Consider the following 23,511-nt stretch of genomic DNA (forward strand, 5'->3'; position numbering starts at 1 on the left):
ACACATTGTCTATTTTGCTGAATGGAGAGGTGAATGTAGAATTTAGACAAAGAAGAAGAAAGCATTGTTCTGAAGAGTATTTAAGTTGTGGGTGGTCCTTTATATTTCATTTAATTGTCATTAACTGCTCATGATAGCCGTTTTGGAATCTGGCTCTCATTAAGTGACTTGAAATGCTGCGTAAATTATTTTTAAATTGGGGGAAGGGAGGAAAAGAGTGCTATTAGAAAAAAGGTAACTCACGTGGAGCTTCCTCGTGCTCCTGTAGAAACCTTTCCAGTATAATCCGAGCCATTAATGAGGGTGCATAGTCCACCTTCACAAAACAGAAATAGAAAATTAAAACTGTCAAGTTGTGCAAGCAGTTGATATTCCAATATTTTGTCAATACTGAAGATGAAGTCAATTTTAATCAACCACAACAAGCATCATTCATTAAAATCTTTCCTACTCTTGGTGGCTTCTATCATAATAAAATTATAACAAGTATGATCTATGCTGTTGAAAAGAATAAACAGGACAAATTATTGAATATAATATTGGAGAAAAAGAATGGAACAACTTAAAAATAGTACCTATTCCTCTAAAACTGTAAAATGGGCTTTTCTCAATTTTTTCCATTGATGGGCCAATATTATTTTTTTATTCTAACTATCCTTTTTTCTTTCCAACTGTCTATATTTACATTGTTTTGAATGCAATTTCAAATAAATATCCCTTTTGTTAGCGACTGTTTTCAGAAACTAAATTAAACGTCCTTAGCCATTAAAACTATGGATTTTACTGATTTTAGTTTATTTTATCTTTAAAGACTTGACTGAAATTTTGGTAAGGTCCTTACATATAAAATACCTTGTTTAATAGAATAAAATAGCTAGATTATGGAGATATTAATAATAAAAACAATAATAATAATACTTGCACTGTAAGATCACCATCCTTAGGCTTATCTGAAATGTTACTTAGGCTAGTACAGAAGCCAGGGAGGTAACTTTTTTATAAAGGCTCAAACAGAAAATAGGGAATACTCAATCCAACAGTCATTTTAATTAAAAATGCATCTACTCTTTTGGAAACCTACTGTCTTCTTTTTGGTTCTCAGGTCCCTTATTAACTACTGATTTAATTTCACCAGAAAATAGGTGTGTGTTTTTCTGGAGTAATAATGCTCCCTTAAAACAAGTCTTTTATCTTAGGTGTAAGACAGCAAATGTTCCTCATATATTATCACCATGATTTTTTCTTGACAGGTTTTCAAGTCCTGTACTCATACCAAAATTTTATCTTGATTTAGTAACTAGACAAAAAGGCTGGCTTCATTTGTATGAACAGTTTTTTCAAATATGTATGTACTCGGATGCCCTTAAATTCCCCAAGTAGAAAGAAATGCTTTCCACGAAGCTGCTTATTCCTAGTAACCCACATCAGAGCTGACACATGAAAAATGGTGAAATTACTGAAGGTAGTCCAGCCTGAATAAGGACTACCTTATTAGTTCAGGTACTTGCATCTCCCTAATTTTCATATTAATCATGTGTCCATCTTTCTCTGAAATAGGGCCATCATGCTTCATGTCAGAATTTAGCATGTAAGTAAAATTCACAGTGCTTCAAATCTCACTTGAAAATATTTGTGTGGAGAAAACAGAATGACTGATCTTATTATTACTAACAAAGCAAGATTTCCTAAAATGTTCATTTTTAGCCTTGAAATAGGAAAATTAGTATTAAGATATTTATAAAATCAATGACGACCACAGAGTCCCTACCATCCAAATCAAATTTGTTCTTATTTAAGAGAGCTGCTACACACTGTAATACATCAATGTTATATATTTCTCATCAATTTTCACAGTTTTCACTGATTAAATATATAGTGACTCATAAAGCATTACCATCACATCAATTGTCACCAGATGCAAGCATATGTCATTTAGGTATTAACTATCATATAAAAATGGCAGCTTGGTTGTTTAGAAGCCATAATCTGGTACCAGTCATTCCCAACTTTCCCTAATGCATTAGCAATCTCTCAGAAAGTGCTATTATCTCTGTACTAATCCGCAGCCAAAGGAGAGAAAACATCTTTAAATAACTATCTATTTTCTTTGATTAAACACTACTATATATTCATGGTAAATAACAGGTTTATTGATATAGGAGAAAGTGTGTCAGTGGGTTAAAATTTTCCATACTACCAGAGGATGGAAGTTGAGGTCAGCTAAATAAGCTAAGCTCAACAGAAATATCCATTAAAAATTCAAATGAATATAAATTGCTACTATATAAAATTTATGCCACCAATATCATCTATAAAAATGGCTACCACATTTGCATTACACTCTTTCTAGATGTTGTATCAAGAATGCTTTTTTTTTCATAAAGAACACTCTTCTTTCTCATAAAGGACAATCAAACTAAATTCTGAATTAGTTATAGCTCAGATACTTCAAGTTGCTAATAGAATCGACTAATAATGAAGTCTGGAGACATTTAAAAACCACCTTGCTCTAGAAATTAAAAAAAAAAAAAGAATAAAATATCAATAGATGTTTTGCTAGGAGGAGGCGAGAAATTCATTCTATATGTTAACTATCCTATCAGATTGTGTAGACATTGCCTAGACTATTAAAACCTTCCAGTAACTTATAGGTAATTACTCATTGGCTGACTGTAGTGGCGCACAGCAGACAGAAGCTGTGAGAGAAGCCATCCTTCCTTGCTAATATAACATGGAGAACTCGCTGCTACTGCAATACTTAATGCTCACAGTACCTAGTCATCTTTAATGCAAACACACATTTTCTGCCTTGCTTCTATGCTTTCCATTATAATGCAACACAAAAATAGTGTACATTTCATTCCATCCCTATGAGGTTTGCATAAGCAGTTCCAAGTCAGACTAAATATTGTATTGCTCTTATTACGGTGGATAAATATTTTAAAGTTTCAGAATTAAATATTTTATTTTTTCTGTACGCTCTCTGCAGCTATTATGAACTTTTTACAGCTTCTTCATTCATGGGAAGTCTTTGGGGTTTCCTTTTTTAAATGTAAGACTATTATTTGTTTCCCCAAACAGAAGCAGATAAGAGTTAACAGATAAGTTCAATAAATCACTTCATGCTTGGTGTTAATAAGAAGAGTATGCTTCTTCACATAAAGAAAGGCTTTTCTAGAAGGCATGTATCTTTTATTATAATAAAAATTTGCCAACAACAACAATAAATGAATCAAGTAAATGTTACATCTTTAGGTATACAATTTCTCTCTTCATTTTTATGACAGCATAGATTTTCTTGGCATACATCTCTGTACTTGACACAGGTATGTCTCACACTAAATTAAGACAACACATCTAAAGAAGAGCATGTCCTGAGCTGTTTGGTTGAAATTTCCCACAAAATAAGAAACCAAGAAGCTGTTTACACATGTGCTTTAAAAGAAGTAGACTAATTATGTTAACTGATTTATTAATATATGAAGTTCTTGGTCCAATTATTAAAAGTACAAAGAGACCAGGGAGCAATTTAAATGTCTACTGCATCTAAGATAAAATGTTTTATCTGCTCTGCATTTCAAAATCTTTTTTTTTTTTAAGGTTAATTATAATTCTAAGCAAAGTTACTCTAGATAGGCCCCTTAGGTTTTATGTAAGTTTAAATACAATAATAACAATAACTTTACCTCATTGGCTAGCTCCAGGAGTACTGGGGCAGCTCCATTTTTCCCCACTCCATTCAGATACCTAGACAAGACAAAGCCAAGTGGTAATGCAGTGACAAGAAAAGGCCAGCATAGACTTGTCAGCATACCCTGTGTGTACATGTTTCTCCTGGGCAAATGCCACGCTCAACTCTAGTTAAAGTATGCTACTGTCATAGGAAAGCACTGAAGGGAAAAGAATAACAAAAACAACTTACCTCAAAACCACTGGCAACTAACTAACTGAAGTTGGGGACAGGAGGTCTGAGTACACAGGTCTCCCTTGTGTTCACCTCCTAACATGTAAAGTGAACACAGAGATGATTTTGAAAAGAACTATCCCTATCACCCTGGCTTTATCTATACCACAGCCACTCATGGGGAGGAAATAAGTTCACTCCTGAAAAACGCATCCATGCAAGCATATCACTTTTCTATTTACTTTTAGTTCATAGCATTGGTTGACACCTTATTAGGAAAAAAATGGAACAGACTTTTCATCAGTGGGTCAGCACACCTTTAATAGGTAATACAAGCCATCATCTTATCTGCTCTGGATTTCTGTCATAACCTTCAGCTCTCCTCATCCCCTAACCCTGCAAAACAAACAACAAACAAACAAACTCCCCAAATTCATCCCAGACATGGAAGCCAGAGTGATTTTTTTTAGAACAAAAATCTGAACATACCATTCTCCTCCTTAAAACACTTCAAAAGCCCCACATTAAATCTCAAGATTAAATTATAACCACTTAAAAATTCTCGTAAGGATCTTCATAATCTAGCTCCTACCTACTCTCTTCAGCCAGCCTCATCTCTAGTCACTGTTCCCCACTCCAGCCCTTCACCTGGATAACCCCTGATTCAGATTGCGTGTCGCCTTTTTCATCCACCATGACCTGGGAGAACATTAAGTATCCCTCATGTGCAGTCCAGGAGCGCCTTGTTCATCTCCCCATCACTTAGCCCAGAACACTGTATCTGCTGAGTTACTTGTCCATCTCAAACCCATCCCGACTGTAAGGCTGAAAGCCCCATGAAGGTAGAAGAATTTCATTTTATTCAATTTATTATGCCTAGCACAGTTCTTGGCTTATAATAGGTGATTATATTGTAATATTGAATACATTTTCTCTAATAAATGAGTAATTAAATAATTTTAAAAAGCTATTTTAGGCAAGAAAATAAAATTAAGTATGAACATTTTCTCTATAGTATACTGTTTGATTGAATAAACTAACAACATTTGTTTGATAGTAAAAATCAAAGTCAACAGGTGAGGTCTTCCCTGTAACTGCCAGAAGCAAATACTAAATTAAATTACATTCTTTCACAGGTATGCTTATAAAGATGTATGATTTCCAATAAATTTAGTGGAATAAAATCAAATTATTTAAGGTGGGGAAAGTCTCAGGATTATTATAACTTCGAAGTAATTCTAATAAATCCATTTTCATCTATTGGCCCTTTCTTGAATAAATTGTTTAGGAATCTAACTGGGAAATAAGTACTTTCATTTCAGGAGCAAGGGAAAAACAAAACAAAAATAAAAACAAACAAGACAAGTATGGTTTAGAGAAAGATTCCTGGGAAATAGGTCAGCTAAGACCTTCATGTCAACTTACAGAACTTCCATTGCACTGATAGGTCTGCTCAAGGAACAATCAGTTCCGTCAAGTCAGAGCAACTAACCAGAGCGCACATTCATTAAGCATTCTGATTCTCAGTCAGGGTATTTAAGCCTATATTGATAATAGTATATCTTTACAACTCTCTACTTAACATACATTTATCCCACAAATATTTTTGAGAGCTAACTAGTTGTCAGGGCTTATTCCAGGTTCTGAAGAAGCAGAAGGGAACAAAACTTCTTTGGTTCCTGCCATCACTGAGATTACATAACAGTGAAGAGACAGAGAAGAAAAAGAGAAATAAATATATAAAATAATAACATATGCTACAATATAATATAAATTAGATGGGTTGGTCAGGAAGCCCCTCTCTAAGGAAGTGACACCGAAGTAGAAACCCACAAGAAGGAAAGCAGCAAGTCAAGAGGGGAAGAACATTCCCAGCAAGAGAACAGTAAGTGCAAATGTCAGGAATATGCCTGGGCTATCTGAGGACTGGGAAAGGCTCTAGTGAGACCAGAGCAGAACCTCTTCTCAGGGGTTAATTTGGAAAGAATGAAAAAGAACAGCTAGACCCCAGATCACTGCCTGTGCCTGGAAACTATCATTTTGAGTCCAAATTATATGGTTTCATATAAATGCTGCATCAATCACAATCCTGGTAATGACCAATAGAACACTTCTATTAAGTTTAAAGAAACAGGAGTTGGTCAAACGACAACATTAGCCCCCTATATCTGTATAGTCTATGTAATATTTGAAGCATGTTCATACTTAATACAGTGGAAATTCCTAATTATGAGCTTGATTACTCTTCCCAGTTGGTCATATAAAGAAACCAAACTCCAGAGTACTGATGAAACCCATCTGGGCTCCCCTAGCTGGTAAGCAGTAAATCTCTGAAATGGACCGCTGATCTCCCAAAGCCTACTGAGGTGTCCTCATATGCTGAAAAGGGTAGACCTGCTTCTAAATATATTTATTCTCCAATTTGTTTCCCACCTATACCTTATAACACTTCAGAAGTGCTAGGGAAAAGAAATTAAGTTAAAATTAATCTGAAGTTGCATTTGTCTTTTCTGGGAACTTTAACTGTCCCCCATATCAAGTGACAGATAAGGTTTACTCAAATTTTTAGATATGCAATCAAAGGAGCATGATAATTACAGAAAACATTCAGTAAGGTCATAATCAGAAATTCCTAATGCTACCCTTCTCTCCATCCTCAAAACATCTTGTGCAAACTTACAGCATAGACTATTCACACAATTATAATGGGTTATTTCTCCCTCCTTGGGGTAGGGCTACACAAATCAATGTTGAACCTTCATCCAACAGGTCCTTAGCAAAGATCTGAATTGTAACTGGGATATAAAGATGTAATCCTGAACACTACACTAAGGTGACCTGGGCTACCTTCCTGATGCCTATTTGCAAATTGAAATTACTTTGCATAGACTGCATGCCATCCTCCAGCTTTGCCACAGGAGGACTAACAAATGTATATCTCGTGGGTGAAACCATCCTTAAAATATCTTCCCAGAAGGTCCATTTTATGATGTTTTTTGAGTGTGAAAGATCTATTAGCATCTAAGATTAAAAATAATATGTATTGATTTTAAATATAAGGCAAACTTATTTAATCTTAATATTTTTACAACTATAATGGTAAAACTTGAAAAATCTACCAAAATTCTTCACTAAGCTTACATCTGAATACCACCTTTGTTGATTCTATATCGAAAATCTCTGGAATCCATCTCCATGCATGCAACTATTTTCCCACTAAACAGAGCAGCTGAGGACAGGTATTGTGGTTCTTATACTTGGTTCCTAGCATAGTAGATGGGACACAGTGAATGTAAAGTAAATGGTGCTAATTAAACAAAAACGTGGTTCAAATTTTTAGAAACTATCTGTATCACGTGATATCAGTAACATATTTGAACTAACCTTTTTTCCATGTGAACATCTGAAAAAAATCCAACTGGTCTGATTCTCCAAAGCTAATAAAGCTGGCCCCTCAAACAGTGTGTGTTGAAAGAAGGGAGGAGATGAGAGACAGTATTTCTAAACTTTGCTATTGATGAGGAAACTTGTAAAGTTGACCAACTTGTGTGTGTTTGTGTATATATGTGTGTGCACATATATGCCCCTGTGCACTGATCTAGATAAATCTAAATAAATTTTACCAAGTATGTTTCCTGTTTAGAACTAAAATGCCATTAGTACAGTGGGAAGGAATAGAGAGTTCTTTTCAACATGAACAAGCTGTGTCTATACACACACAACATGAAGAACTGAGGAAATTTCCTCAGTAATTCAAAAGCTTAGGAAAACATTTTCTACTGTTGTTTGGATACTTTGAAGTTTCAGTTAACCATGATGGAATCACGCTGTGGATTGTATGGTCTTAAATACAGACTTCAAATTCTGAATTGAAAACATCTCAATGCTAGCAAGAATACAGAGACACAGGAATTCTCTGATATTGCTAGTAGAAATGTAACCATTACTATCTTTCTATATGGTTATTTGACAACATATAATAAAATCATTAAATGCTCATTGTTTGCACCAGTAATTCCATCTACAGAAATATTAAGAGACTAATTCAAATGTAAAGACTTATGCACCAAAATATGTATCACAGTATTATTTATATCAGAATATTGGAAACATATATGTTCAACAGAGGAATAATTCAGTAAATTATGATACCTTCATATGATGAAGTAATAAAATAAAATGTTTACAAAACGCTCTCTTCAAAATAATATCATGTCATATATATTTTTCCAAGTATCAAATTCAGAATTCACAGTTGCATATATAGGATGACCTCATCTATGTAAAAATGGATTGACAAAAGACTGGAACGAAAAACACCAGTGATTATCTATGGGTGCCACAATTATGGGCAATCCATTCATTTCTTTTTAATACCCTTAAAAATGCACTTAATTTTCACAATAGGCATGAATTACTTTTATAAAAGAAAAAAAAAGGAAGAAATTGTTGAGATTGTCAAACTGCTTAAGTATGTTTTGATATAATTTTGCCTTTATTCTAATCAGCTGGGAAACAAAAACCTTTCAAGGCCAATTTACCACAGAGAATACAGGGACATTCAACCTGCACATTTAGAACAAGAGACCTGTGAGGTCAAATCATCTGAAAGGTAACAACACAGCCTGCCTACAAGCACAAAGTGCAGGGCAGAAAAGTCAGGAAGCGGGGTGGTAAAATAAGAAACTAGTCAGACTGCTTTCCTATTAGTCGGTCCATTACAGCCTAACTTCAAGATTGTGTTTCAAATGTCGTGACTCCTCAAAGTAATTGAGGTTCTCACATTTAACTAAACTTAAAGAAATACAAAGTATGTTTCTATATTTTCATTATTACCAAATCAACTGTTCGAGTAACCATACTTAAAGATCTTTGTTTTTGGCCTAAACCAGGTAATCCAATAAAGTATGTTCATACCTCAGAAATCAAACATACTTTTTTTAAAAAAAATAAATAAATTTATTTACTTATTTAATTTTTTGGCTGCGTTGGGTCTTCACTGCTGCGCGCGGGCTTTCTCTAGTTGCGGCGAGCGGGGGCTACTCTTCGTTGTGGTGTGCGGGCTTCTCATTGCAGTGGCTTCTCTTGTTGCAGAGCGTGGGCTCTAGGTGCACGGGCTTCAGTAGTTGTGGCACGCGGGCTCAGTAGCTATGGCTCACGGGCTCTAGAGCGCAGGCTCAGTAGTTGTGGCGCACGGGCTTAGTTGCTCCGCAGCATGTGGGATCTTCTCGGACCAGGGCTCGAACCCGTGTCCACTGCATTGGCAGGCGGATTCTCAACCACTGTGCCACCAGGGAAGCCCCTCAAATATAGTTTTTAATGAAACTAAATTTTTTAAAAGTAGCATTTAGAGATGTTAGAAATCATCTAATTAAAACGGCCTTTTTACGATGAAAAAAATGATTATTAGAGGGCAGCCCATGGCCTGTTAGCAAATCTCCAAATTTCTAGGAAATGCTTTATTTAACTGGGCCTTAAAATCTGGAATAGAACCATACTTTTATATGAAAGTCTAAGACTATAAGTTTTATAAATAAGAATGTATTTTTTGACACATGAGCCACTTTTCAGTCTTTCGGTGGAGAATCTGGTTGCCAAAGCAGTTGTTGGCTTCACAGCACTTCATGGGCCTTTCTCAATTTTATACGTATGATTTAGATTATGACTTTAAATGTTAATTTCACTGAGGAGATTATGACTTTTGAATAAATCAATTCAAACTTTACAAAGACTTCTTAAAGAGTAACTCTCCTAGATATAAAAGTGTGTGTGTGTGTTTGTGTACGCATGTATATTTCTTTAACAGACACTTCTACTCAAAGCAGAATATATCTTTTACCACTATGGCATAGTGAATACTATTTTTAAAATCTAACTTCAATAACTTTTCAATAAACACTCAATTCTTAAAAAAAAATGACTTTACAGAAACATAATACCAATATTTTATCTGCATATTCATTTAATTCATAGAATTTTCGTGCATAAAAATCATTCATCGAAAATCAGTGGTGTCACTCTCACCACAGAAAGATTGCTCTGTCAATCTTTTTTTTTTTTTTAAAATATTTATTTTATTTATCATCATTTATTTTTTGGCTGCATTGGGTCTTCGTTGCTGCATGCGGGCTTTCTCTAGTCGCGGCGAGCGGGGGCCACTCCTCGCCATGGTGCACAGGCCTCTCACCGCGGTGGCCTCTCCTGTTGAGAAGCACAGGCTCCAGGCGCGTGGGCTTCAGTAGTTGTGGCTCGTGGGCTCAGTAGTTGTGGCTCGTGGGCTCAGTAGTTGTGGCTCACAGGCTCCAGAGCGCAGGCTCAATAGTTGTGGCGCATGAGCCTAGCTGCTCTGTGGCACGTGGGATCTTCCCGGACCAGGGCTCGACCCCGTGTCCCCCGCATTGACAGGCAGACTCCCAACCACTGCGCCACCAGGGAAGCCCCGCTCTGTCAATCTTAAGTGTAATAATTTAAGAGCATATTTCAAACTGTTTTCCTTTCCAGTATGCCCTTAAAATATTTAAGAAAGCAACAAATAATTTCTAATGCAAACCATAACCATTTACCATTATAAGTTATTCACTCATATTACAAAGCCAAATTTTTTTAAATTTTTTAAAAAAGGAGCTATTTCAAAGATTCTTTTTGTTTCAGAGCAAGAGGTTGGGAACTATAATAAATTAGGCTGAAATTAAAATATCTCCTGAACATCATGTTATTGATTCAATACTCAAGACTTTCCTTTTAAAATATAAACCCCTCTTAAAATCTGACAGTTGGAGCCTGCGTGTCTGGAGCCTGTGCTCCGCAACAAGAGAGGCCGCGATAGTGAGAGGCCCGCGCATCGCGATGAAGAGTGGCCCCCGCTTGCCGCAACTAGGGAAAGCCCTCGCACAGAAACGAAGACCCAACACAGCCATAAATTAAAAATAAATAAATAAATAAATAAAAATTAAAAAAAAAAATCTGACAGTTGTACATTATTATGTGTCTCCATATGTCCTTACTTGATTTATATCTTTTTTTTGCCTTTCTAAAATGGCTAACCCAATACTGACGATGCAAAATACAACTGTACCAAAATTTAATCTTATTTTCTAATATACTTTTCAACGTGCTGATTTAAATAAGAAACAAAACTGGTTTGAGAACTTTCACATATACGTGTAGATATACGTATGCATGAACATAACGCATCTATCCAAGATATGCGCTTACAATCAGTTTCAAGCATCCAACTGAGATTTTCTAATACTGGAACAATTTCTTACATAGTAAAGATTTCACACACATGTAAATTAAGATGGTCTCACCATATTCTTTAAATCCATACAACAGAGTATTTGAGAATTTTAAAAAAATATACTTGAAGTCTTAAATAAGAGACTTAAAACAAGATACCTTGGAATGTTATATAGAAAATCAATTTATTAATCTAATTTATTCATAATTATTATTACAATTAATAGGTATTATGATACCCTCTAGTGGGGCAGGCAGGTCATACCTCTGGTAATAACTTTCAATCGCTTCCGAAGTATGATGTTTGGCATGTGTTCTCTTAATATGTTTCTGAAACAAAATAAAAAAGATTTTTATGTTGTGTCACAGATCAGGTTCAAGAACAAAAATGACACATTTCTTGATCCCAATGTCTAACATAAAGGGCAAACCGAATAACAGTTTGGGGATTTGGGTGGTGGTAGATCCTTTTTCCCTTCTACTCTATGAACCTATGCATTTTAATCTCTATTGCGTGGCTGGGATGTCTCCAGACTGTACCACAAGGTACAGTATATATGTAAAAGCCAACAGGGTCATAGTAATTGAATCTAAATTAAGTTTGCTTAGGGTTGTAGAGGGCAAAGAAAAACTTGTTCCCTGTTTCAACCTTTGTATTAATTTTCCCTCAATTCAATTCCATCTAAGTCCTCTGCACTCTAGTTTTACAATCCAATTGCCATTTTTAACCAGGAAGAACATTGCTTAAAAACAACTTATTTGAAAACTACAAAAAGTAATTCCAGAGAGACTTGCCACTTGACTGACACCTGTCATCTCATGATAAATGACTCCATTTTCTGCCTCTCTTGCCTTCTGCCACTCCAGCAATGGTCATTTATCATCATCTCTGTCAGCAATGGAAAGCGGCACTGACAGTGCAAGTCAGCAAACATTTAGCACATGGAACCACGCAACACAGGGAAATTATTATTGTCAGAATAATAATGGTTTAGCATAATTTATTACAGGTCCACCAAATAAGCAAAGGCTAGATGTTATTAGACAGATGGATGCGTAGGCTTGGCAGGCCTCCACTGAGACGCAGGCGGTGCTCGATGTGGAAAGGAGAATATCCTCCAACCCAATCAGAGAGCTGGCAGTTCAATTACAAAGAAATAAAGGGACATTCATCATTCAATTAGGCACCTGTCAACCCTCACAAAGGAGAAAACTTCTAACCTGGTACTCCTGGGAGAAGATGCTCAGCAGAGTGGCCTGCGATTGACTGGAACAAATAAAAGAAGGACAAAGTTAATTACTGGAGTGCACGGCAAAGAAACAAAAGAGAAAGGAGCTTCAAAGGTAGGCCTGCTGCCCTGTAATCTAACAGAACATGAAAACAAGTGTGGAAAAGTTGTTCCAGATGAACACCTCAAACAAAGGCTTCCTGCTGCTAGGTCAAGGAGACAGAAAAAGGGAAAGGGGAAAATATGGATGGTCTCAAAGCAAACTATCACATGATTTGGATTTTCTTAAACTTTAGAATGATTATAAATCATATCTGTACCATGCAGGTATGTTAAAAGGGACCAAAAGAGGCAAGGTTTATCCCCATTGATAAATGATAGTTAAATCCCATAAACAGTAGAAAATGCAGTTCATTCACTGGCAACATTCTGAAATTTATTTTGTTAGCAGGTAGGTATCCTCTTCTGTAGGTCTCTCAGATTCAAGGGGGGAAACTTCGCTCTTCACTAGAAGTAGCACAGAGACCACTGGAACATTCCCACCGATACTGGCCTGCTTTGAAAATAGAAGCTTTCAGAGCAGAAAGCTGAGGTCCTTGAGGACAGCATTCCCTACGACTGCCATAAGCCTTATTCATCTAAGACTCCATGCAATGTCAAACACCTGGCAATGAAAGCAACCTGGAAAGCATTCTTCCCAAGTGGGAATTTTCCTCTTGCAATTGTTAACATTTAGAAATGGAACAGAATTTTTTTTTTCTCTAAAAAGCAATCAATAGCCCACTACTATTCTTTTTGATTGCCCCCTGTAGATACAGCTGCCTTATCATATCTTGAAAACAATTAATTATTTCTGATATATTTTCCTACCAAATGCTATCCGAACAAATTACAGTGTTAATAATTCTGCTTTTATAGTACACCAAAGCACTGTGAATAATTAAAATTTTTCTATTCATGAATGAGACTGCTTAAGCTCATCACAGGTAATTTGGAGAGTATGAAATAAAAGCAATGACACCATATTTCTTTACTCACTGTCAGCAACTGTCATCTCTTGCATGTCATCACAGATTTGGCTTCTAACCCCTTTCCACTCTTATTAGATTACAAAAGAATATGTTTAAAAAAAACACCATAAATGTTTACCAAGGAAAACCAATAATTACTAAAGGACTGTTTTAATAACTCAAAAGTACTGAGAAATGATCGAATAAAATTATATATCCACCATAACTTTTTCAATGTCTCTAAAAATGGAAGCCACCTTTGAAAAAGCCAGTTCTATGTATAAAATCTTCCTATTATGCCTGGCTTGCCTGAGCTTCATATGCAAATCACATACCCTAGTAGGGTTGCTGACAACCAACTCCTGAAAAAAAATGGCAAAGTTAAACCCAAATCTTTATAAACTACTGAATAAGTCACTATGTTAGATATTTATGTACAATAAATACAGCCCTCCTCATTGCACAGCAAAATATATTTATGTTAACCAATTAATGGAAGGCAAAATGTCAGTCTCTTGGTCTCAAACAATATGATGGAAATAAATGTGCACGTAATGGGCAAGTCAGGGACCAATGACTAATAAGGAGGAAACTAAACTGAATAAAACAAAAGGATAATGGTAGACGCTCAGAAAGGGAAGACTAACAGACAGCAGAAGGAATAAGCCCAAGAATAAACAGTTCAAAGTGAGAAGTTGGTCAAGAGTTGAGAGCACTGTAAAAACTGAGGACAAGATAATGCCTTCAATCAGGAAACTGTCTTAAACAGCTCAGAATTCAATTCAGCTAAAACCATGGACATAGCCTATGGAGCAACGTTTTCTCAGCGGCCAAGAGGGTTAGAGAGAAAATTCCAGTTTACACTGGGGGCAAACCCTGGCTAGAGCTAAAAAGAGAAAATGACTTACCATAGTAAAATAGAAAGACAGACTTGGGTCCAAAAGGCTTTGGGTCTGGCTGACCAGACAAAGCTGTAGAGAACTAACTGATCTTTGCTAGGTAGTTTGTCAGTCAACGCTCTCTTCCTGTGTGTGCTAAGCTTACAGAAGAGCGTTGTGAACAAGCCTCACAACATAAAGAACGGGAGAGTAGTTTTAGTGCAACTAAGACACTGACCCCAGTGTGTATTATTTGTTACTCTCTTCCAGTGTGTGGATTCTGAGGAGGGATCCCAAGGCAAAAGACTGGTGAGTGGAGAAATCATGACCTCGAGGGTCTAGCTTCAAAGAACTCACCACCTCTGCCTGCCCCCCGCTGCAGTTTCCCCTACTGTTTGATCTGATTGGCAAGAGCCACAGAAGTTACGGTTTAAATTCAACATTCCTTAGGTTCACAAAGAATATGGTTTCTGGCTAGAGAGGAAGAGAGGAGAAGATGCTGCGTAACTAAAAGGCTTATCTTAAACATCACAGTCAGTCCATCAGCAGTTTTCACTGAGCATCCACAGTGTCCTGAGGTCATGGGTATGGGAAAATATGCCTCCAAAATAAAAACATTAAAGTGGACAGGAATTGATTGAGAGGAAACTTTCAACATATACATGCGAAAAAGCAAAAATCAGAACATTGTCAAGTGCTCACATATATTCTAGGGATTTAGTGAAGTAAATCATACCCTGAATCCTCACATATTTCAAGACTTTGGAGCATACACTTGTCACTTAGCATACATGTGTTTTCCATTTACATATTCAAAAATACAGTCACTTAATTTGCACAAATGCCCAAAGTCTCTTCAAAGATCATTTTGTGTTTTTTTCCCATGCTACCCTCCCATATTAAGCTCCTCACCCTGCAGGTGTCTGAGAAAAGAAGAGCATGTGAGGAGACTCCTACACTAGCTATGTAAAACCTCGTCTGAGTCGAGTGACAAATGGCTTTACGGAGCAGCAGCAGTCATGTTGCAGCAATGGGGAAACAGGCAAAGAAGCATGAGGACAAAGCCAACACACCGAGGACACGCGACAGGAGATGGAAGGAGCTGGGGTCCTTGAGGACACTGTTGAGCTGCTCAAGACCATGAATTGAAGTGACTACCTTCCATACTTCTTTTGAGTAATAACACACGTCCTTTTGTTTTAAAGGAAGGAAGGAAGAGAGGGGGAAAGGAAGGGGGGGAGGGAGTGAGGGAAGGGAGGAAGGGAGGGAGGGAGGAAGGAAAGGTTTCTATTTCCTATGTGCCCAGGAAGTAGGAGACACGATCGAGGGAGGGCTCGGAGACAGGGTGCCCTATCACGACGGCATCTGTACAGGATGCAGTACTTGGAAGAGGCTGCCCATTTTTATACTTTCTAATTCTCTTCCTGGCTGGCAGCTACTGTATTTGGCTTCCTTAAAATTGTTCCTCTGTCTGTCACTGTGTCACTAAACTGATGTGCCTAGAGATCATAAATTGCTATGTGTGAATGACTTTTCCATATAGATTTTAAACATTGATGGGGTACTGATTACCCTCATTTTATATTGCATTCAAAACTTCAAATGCCAGGTACGTAAACAGGCAACAAACCAGTGCCCCATATAGTATTTAACTCAACGTGTCTCCACACCCATCCAGCTAAGATACTCAATAACCTGAAGGATATTAGAGAAAATGAACATCAGGGGGTTGAATGGGTGCAGCAAAGACTAAGAGCAGAACTTAGCACAGACTTAGCTGCAAAGCAACATTCTTACAAGGGGGAAGTCTTGATGTTCCCAGGTGGAGACTTAAAGTAAGCAGAACCTTCAGGAAGAAGATACTACACATTATATTTTAAGTTCTTCCTCTTTCAAGTGCCCAACTTCTGAAAAGGACCATAAAGAAATAAATGTTTTTATTCAACTTTCAAGCTCCTTTTGCTATAGAATCTATGATGTGTCAATGTCTACACTCTAATGGGCTTGAAATCCTCTGAACAAAATGAATATTACTTCTGGAAGTCGGGAAGCAGTAAACCAACCTAAGAAGATAAAGCAAGATACTCTTACAAAGCATTAGGCTTGCAGACCTCACAAGGTACAACCTCTCTAAACCCATGAAAGAATACAATAAAACATTGGCTGTATGTGGTCAGTGATTCAGGGCACTAGTCAAGGAAGGTTTTCCATAAAAGCAATTCACTTCCCTCCCTCACTCCCGCCCACACCCATACATACAAATTTGAAACATAGAGCCTTTTTTTCCCCTCTAAAATCAAAATGGAATTCAATAAGACATCAAGGCTTGGTACAGCAGTACTACTAATTTTTTTTTTTTTTTTTAGGAAAATAACAATGTGAAGTGGAAAGAGTCATGAGAGATTACTGGTATTCTGAGAAATTACTGGGGAGAAAAAAGGAAAAAAATATATAAACTAAATTGAAGAAATAGAGAAAAATGTATCTATCATACCCCCCACACCCATTTCTTCTTTCTAATTTCCAACTTCATATTGAGGATATAGACTACATTTTATGCCTAATAGTAGCAAATATTCCCACATGTGACTATATAGATGGCACCATTAAGCTTAGAAGTAATCAACTATCACAAAAAATTCTTATAAGTTATACTCATGTTTTATATATACAAAAAAAGTGGTTACTGTCCCAGGCACTTAACTAATTTTGCTGACAAACTGAAGTCACATCCAAAACAGCTCTATCTACAGCAAGAGTTAAGAGTTATATGAACACCTACTTTGTGCTACACACTATACTGTGCCTTTTATTTTACCGTCATAGCAATCCTCTGAGGTAGGTACTATTATTGTCCTTATTTTAAAAATGGGGAAATGGAGAAAGAGAAGTTAAGGAAAGTACACAATTAAAGAACTAGGTAAGTGGTAGAACTGGAAATCGAAATCCAGGTTCAGTTCCAGAACCCAAGCCCTTAATCCCCATGCTAATCTGCCCTTCTAATGTGTGCTAATACCCGTTGCTTAAGGTTAAGCATTTATATGTTACATTACACTCCAAACAACCCTGAAAGGTGGGCATTCTTGCTTTTTTGATAGAAAATTGAAGCCACAGGAGGTCAAGAGTTTTGATCAAATTCTATGGCCTTAGACGATATTCCCTTTTAAAAAAACTCAAAATGCAGTTTTCCTTTAATTAACTATATAAAAAAATTTTTCCTACAGGAAACAGTCAAGGATTAAAAAATTGTTGGGTAATTTCCATTATTCTTCCTGCAGCTAAGGTGTATTTTGTTAATAACCACACCATTGCCTGAAGTGTCTCTATGTGACTGACTGTAAATGTGTCTTTTGCTCAAATGCTATTTACTGCATGCAAAGCAACTTTAAATCCTTCCCTGAACAACACAGGTATAAACCCAATCAACCTTCTCTACAAAGGACAACACCCTCCATAAGTGTTAATTTTATTATATAATGTTTAATGACGTTTCCTAGTTATAAAATAGTATATATTCTGTGTAAAATCCATAGGTGTCCATCTGTGTTCCTGTGTTTTTTACTCTGTGTCTGATGTGTGTGTGTGTGTGTGTGTCTTTCTGTCTATACACAAAAGTAAAATTTCAAAAATTGTGTTTTAAACATTTCTTGTAACATGCCTTCATTACAAAAGATATCAACATTTATTCCTGCCGTAACACATTAACCTTTTTTTTTTTTTTTTAAAGATTTATTTATTGATTGATTGATTGCTATGTTGGGTCTTCGTTTCTGTGCTAGGGCCTTCTCCAGCTGCGGCAAGCGGGGGCCACTCTTCATCGCGGCGCGCGGGCCTCCCACCATCGCAGCCCCTCCTGTCGCGGAGCACAGGCTCCAGACGCGCAGGCTCAGCAATTGTGGCTCACGGGCCCAGTCGCTCCGCGGCACGCGGGACCCTCCCAGACCAGGGCGCGAACCCGTGCCCCCTGCATTAGCAGGCAGACTCCCAACCGCTGCGCCACCAGGGAAGCCCCACATTAACCTTTTAAAATTATTTTTATCATGCTTAAGACAAAACCATGGAACCACTTAGGTCACCAAATAGAACACTGCTGGGACCCCAAAAGGCACTCTATCTGATCATCACCTTTTCCCTCTCACAGGTGAACCTGATCTTTATCACTTTCTTGCTTTTCTTTATAGTTTTACCACCCAAATATGTACCCCTAAATTCTATAGGTTAGCTGTGCCTGTTCATAAACTTTATTTTAATGGAACCACACAGTGTGTGCTCTTCTGCATCTGTCTTCTTTCACTCAATAATATGTCTGTGAGAGTCACCCATGTTAATTTATGTGGTGTTAATTCATCTTCATTGTTGTATAGTATATTCTATTGTATAAGTATACTCCACATTTATCTATCCTATTGATGAACATCTGAACTGTTTCCAGTCTTTTGCAATGAGAATAATGCTGCTGTGAACATTCCTGCACATGTTTCCTGGTGCATATGTGTACACATTTCTGATGAGTATAAATGCAGAAGTGGAATTCTGGGCCATCTGACATGCAAATCTCTAGCTTTAGTAGATACTGTCAAACAATTTTTCAAAGTGTTTGTAACAATTTTAAACTCCCACCAACACTAAAGGAGAGTTCCCATTGCTATACATCCTTATCACACCTTCTAGTTAATGGCTTGTATTTCCATTTTCTTTCTGCTGTCTTTTGAAGTGCTAAAATTTTTAATTTTGATGAAGTCCAATGTTGCAATTCTTTAATTTTATTATTGGTACTTTTTGTGTGTCTTGTGTGTCTTTTCTAAGATATCTTTGCCACTCATAGTCATGAAGATAATTCTGTATTTTTTGTTTTAGAAGCTTAAGAATGTTAGCTTTTACATTTGGGCCTATGATCTACCTTGAGTTAATTTTGTGCATTGAGATAGGAGTCACATTTTGTTTTTGTTATTTTTGTACATATATCCAATTGGTCACACACCATTTACCGACTGAATTATCTTGTTGCCTTTGAGGAAACCAAATATCTAAGGGTCTATTTTGGGACTCTCTAATCTGCTCCACTGATTTATATGTTTATCTCTGCACAGATACCACATTGATTTGATTATGATTGATTACATTTAATGTATGTTCTAATATATTTAGGTTTATCATCTTACTGAATGCTAATTTTCTTAATCACTGTACATTCCTTTCTTCTCCTTTTTTGTATTCTTTTAAATTGATTTAGTACTTATTCTTCATTATTTTTCCCCTGGCAGCTTGGAAGTTGAGTACTCTTATACTATTAATGATTATCTTACATAAACACATGCCCCTTTGGTGATTAATTGCTGCCTGGAAAATACAAAAACTTTGCAACACTATCTATATTTCTCCCCTTCTGACATATAGAATATTACTGACGTTGTTTTAATTCTTCATATATCTTAAAATTCACAAGACATTGCTGTTGTTTTATACAGTTTCTGTTCATTCTGATATATCCACATATGAACCATTTCATTGCCCTTCCTTCCTTCCTTTTCCACTCTTCCATCCGGAATAACTTTCTTTTAATAATTCCAGCAGTGCAGATGTGTTGGTGATGTCAAATTTCAAATTTCAGCTCTTTTCAATGATAATGTGCCTTATTTCTCTACACAGTTTTAAGATTTTTTTTTTTAACTTTGGTTATTAGGAGTTTTAACTCTGGTATTTAGTAAGCTCCTGCTTACAGTTTGTTGGACTTCTTAAATATATGACTGGATACATTTCAACATTTTGAATATTCTCAAGTATTATTTCTTTAAACTTGCCTTAACACTCTGTTTCTCCTGCCCAAGACTCCAAATAAGTGTATGTTAGCCCTCCCTACTGTATCCTCTATCTCTTACTCTCTCTTCATATTTTACATCGTTTTGTTATTCTTTGTTATTCTCTGTTACACTCTAGATATTTTCTTCTCATCTATCTCCCAGTTCACTAATTCTCTCTTCAGTAATGTCTAACTTGCTATTAAATACATCCGTTGAGTTAAATCCATCCAATTTCAATAACTGTATTTGTCACTTGTAGATTTTCTATTTGATTCTTTTTTCAAATAAGTTCCCTGAAGAGTTTCAATCTTCTTTTTTAACATCTTGAATAAACTTTGATTATAAAAATTCTGTTTAGTAGTTCCAATAACCAGAGCCCCTTTAAGTCTATTTCTACAGTTTCTACTGGTTCCCATTTATGTTGTCATGTGTCCTTATGTGACTGAGTATCTCCCATTATGTGCCATACTACTTGAAAAACTGCTTTATAAATAATCTGAATACAAAAATGGTTAACTTTCTCCAGAGAGGATCCTGATTTGATTCTGGGAGCACTAGGAGTCCAGGATCACCTTAGTCCAATTTCAGGAATTGAATTTTTAGGCCACTGAAGTAAACTTGAAGGTGAAATATAGTAATGTAGAGGTGTTTTACTTTCAGTCCACATTAACTCCTAGGGTATAGCCCTTTAGGGTCCCACCTCAAAGCCTGGGACATTTGCAAGAGTTCCCACCTTTGGTGGACCCTGGTCTCTAAACCTTGTCCTCCAGCTCTATAAAGCTGTCAAAGGTTCTGTTCAGGACTTGGCTAGACTATATCTGCTGAAAAGGTAATTAAATTTGAATTTAATGATTAAAAAGTTAGTCCCCCCCCAAACCCTTATTTTCAAAAATTAATGCATTACTAACTAATCAATAGATTAAAGACGAAATCACAATGGAAATAACAAAAATACATAAAATTGAGTAATGACAGTAGTGTGTATCAACAGTTGTGGGAAATGTATTGCATTAATTGGATATAAGGGGAAAAAAAGAAAGAAACCGATTTTATTCTAGGAGGCTCCGGAAAACTGAAGATCCCAGCAAACAAAACAAAATAGGAAAAGAAATAAGAGAATCAAAAAGGAAAGAAACAAATAAAATCCTCGCTCTTTGAAGATGAGAAGAGAATCAATAAACAAAGAGAATCTATAAACAAAGGTTTTAAACACTAATAAGAGATCTCAGAAAGGTAACTATATGTAAGATTAAAATAAAAAAAGAAATAGAATTATTATAAAACAGTAATATTAAATTAGAAAATGGAATAAAAAAATGGACCTCATTCACAATAATAAAAAAACAAAGTTTTTTTATACATATATATTTAACAAAAATATGTAACACCTTTGAAGAAAGTTATAAAACATTACTGAAGAGCATAAGAGAGTTCCTGACTAAATGAAGAGATATTTTTACAAAGAAAGTATCATGGGTAAAAAGATAGTATTAATTAAACTGTCAATTCCCTACACATTAATCTATGATTTTTTTTTTTTTTTAAAAGCTCCAGGACAGTCTATTTGAGGGAGGGGTGGAGAGGGACCATCCTCCCTCCGGGTGCCGTGGTCAAAGCTCACCCAGGGAGTACACTCTCCCTTGGGTCCAGCTGCCTCACCGGGCCCTTCAGCAGCAGTGGGGGAACCAAATTCACAACAGAGTTTTCTGGTAGGATGAGATAAATTTATCTTAAAATCCATAGAGAAGAATCATGTCAGAAATAGTTAATAAATTCTGAAAAGCAAAAACAAAGTGATATCTCACTCTACCAGATATCAACATGGATACATTTCAAAAATGGAGTACTTAACAAAAAACAAAAAAAAGCATGCTACAGAATTATACACACATTTGTTACCATTTATATAAAATATAAGAACAGCAAAATATAATTACCTTTTTTGTTCATGGACATTTATGGACACAGTAAAAGAAATACATGAGGCTGATAAACACTAAACTCAAGACAACGGTTACCTCAAGTGAAAGAGAAGAGGAAAGGAATCAAAGAGCCCTTTTTAAAAAAAAAAAATAATAATTTTTTTATTTTTAAAAATTTGTAATTAAAAAATTTTTTAATTTAAAATTTGTAATTTTTAAAAAATTAAAAAAAAAATCTGAAGGGGAAAAAACTGTAGATAGTGTCAGGATATTTCATTTCTGTAAAAGTAAAAAGCATCTGAAGCAAATATAAACAGAGGTAGATTCAAAGAGTTCATTATACTATTCTCTGTTCTATGTGTGCTATATTTCATAATAAAATTAAATAGTAAGAGAAGAAAAATGGAAAGAATTGAAGGAGCTGGATAAATTTATCTAAGATTTTTTTTCTGCTCTAAGTCCCACCCTATTCTAAACGTTCAGATTTAATTAGAGGCTTAAGCACCTATACGTCTTTCCTTTCTAATTAAATTTGAGTTTTAACTTTTTAGAACGAGCCATAACATAAATCAGATAAAGAATAAGAAGCCTGGGTGAAAGACACTTAATTTTGCTTCCAAGACCAGATGTTGGGTCATTTTTCTCTAAAGCAATCCCAATAACTTCAACACAATATAATAGATACACCTGTAAGAAATATTTATCAATTCTTTCTTCCTATAATAATTTATTCTGATTTCATTCTTTAATAAGTCAGATAAAACTACAGTATTAGAAACCCTTAAGTTTGTAGAAATTTTATTATGATTGCCAGAAAGAGTAAGAGAGCAAGAGAAAGTTAACAGATAATGATAGTCTGATAACAATAGCCTGTATGGGAAGATATTTATAATTCTTCCCGGGTTGGTAAAAATTCAACGTTCTTCCACCTCTGCATGGAGTATTAGTTAGTGTATTTTCCATCATTTCCTCTCCTCTGGCTAGTCTTCATTTACTTCTGAGCACGCTTCTGTCTTTAAGCCACAACCTGTCTACACCTTTCAAACTACTGTCCACCGTTTCTCTTCACTACCAAATGTCTTTGTCTAGGAGGTCTTTGGTTCAGTAAATCCTATTCGGCCTCCAACCCACCGCAATCTCACTTCTGTACTCACTCCTTAATTGAAAAAGACGTAATTCTTACCTTAGCTGACCTCATCACAATATTTTGTACCTTTGACTATCTTCCCTTTCTTAAAAATCTTTCCTATGAATTCCAGGAAACTATTTTCTAAAACTTCTCCATCTCCCCTGCTAACCACCTATCTTTCTCTCTCCCACTGGCTGCTAGCCTCTTCCCTGGGGTTTCCTGGGGTGGGGGAGCGGATGGGGAGGGAGGAGGTCTCCCCAACCCTCTTCTTCTCTTCATTCTACTTGCTCATGTGGGTGACAGCACACTGTGCTGTGTTCCCAACAACTACTGCCGTAACTTCCAAACATACATATATATGTTTCCAGCCTCCACCCCTACTCAGAATCACGTTCTCAA

The 23,511-nt window shown here is 36.1% G+C and overlaps 1 protein-coding gene across 6 annotated transcripts in view; it reads right to left on the reverse strand.

Moving 5' to 3' along the window:
- CDIN1 (CDAN1 interacting nuclease 1) overlaps positions 1-23,511 on the reverse strand; it is a 212,389-nt gene that overhangs the window by 142,157 nt on the left and 46,721 nt on the right. For all 6 annotated transcript variants that reach the window (XR_009501117.1, XM_059915594.1, XM_059915593.1 and 3 more), the window contains exons 2-5: positions 12,365-12,410; positions 11,409-11,473; positions 3,687-3,747; positions 244-316 (exon numbers count right to left, since the gene is read on the reverse strand). Coding sequence is in view for 5 of the 6 variants with exons in the window: in XM_059915594.1 (XP_059771577.1) it covers positions 244-316; positions 3,687-3,747; positions 11,409-11,473; positions 12,365-12,410 (245 nt within the window). In the remaining variant the exon portion in view is untranslated. The remainder of the gene's footprint in view (positions 1-243; positions 317-3,686; positions 3,748-11,408; positions 11,474-12,364; positions 12,411-23,511) is intronic.

This window comes from Balaenoptera ricei, chromosome 2 (genome assembly GCF_028023285.1).
Source record: "Balaenoptera ricei isolate mBalRic1 chromosome 2, mBalRic1.hap2, whole genome shotgun sequence".
Classification (NCBI taxonomy): domain Eukaryota; kingdom Metazoa; phylum Chordata; class Mammalia; order Artiodactyla; family Balaenopteridae; genus Balaenoptera; species Balaenoptera ricei.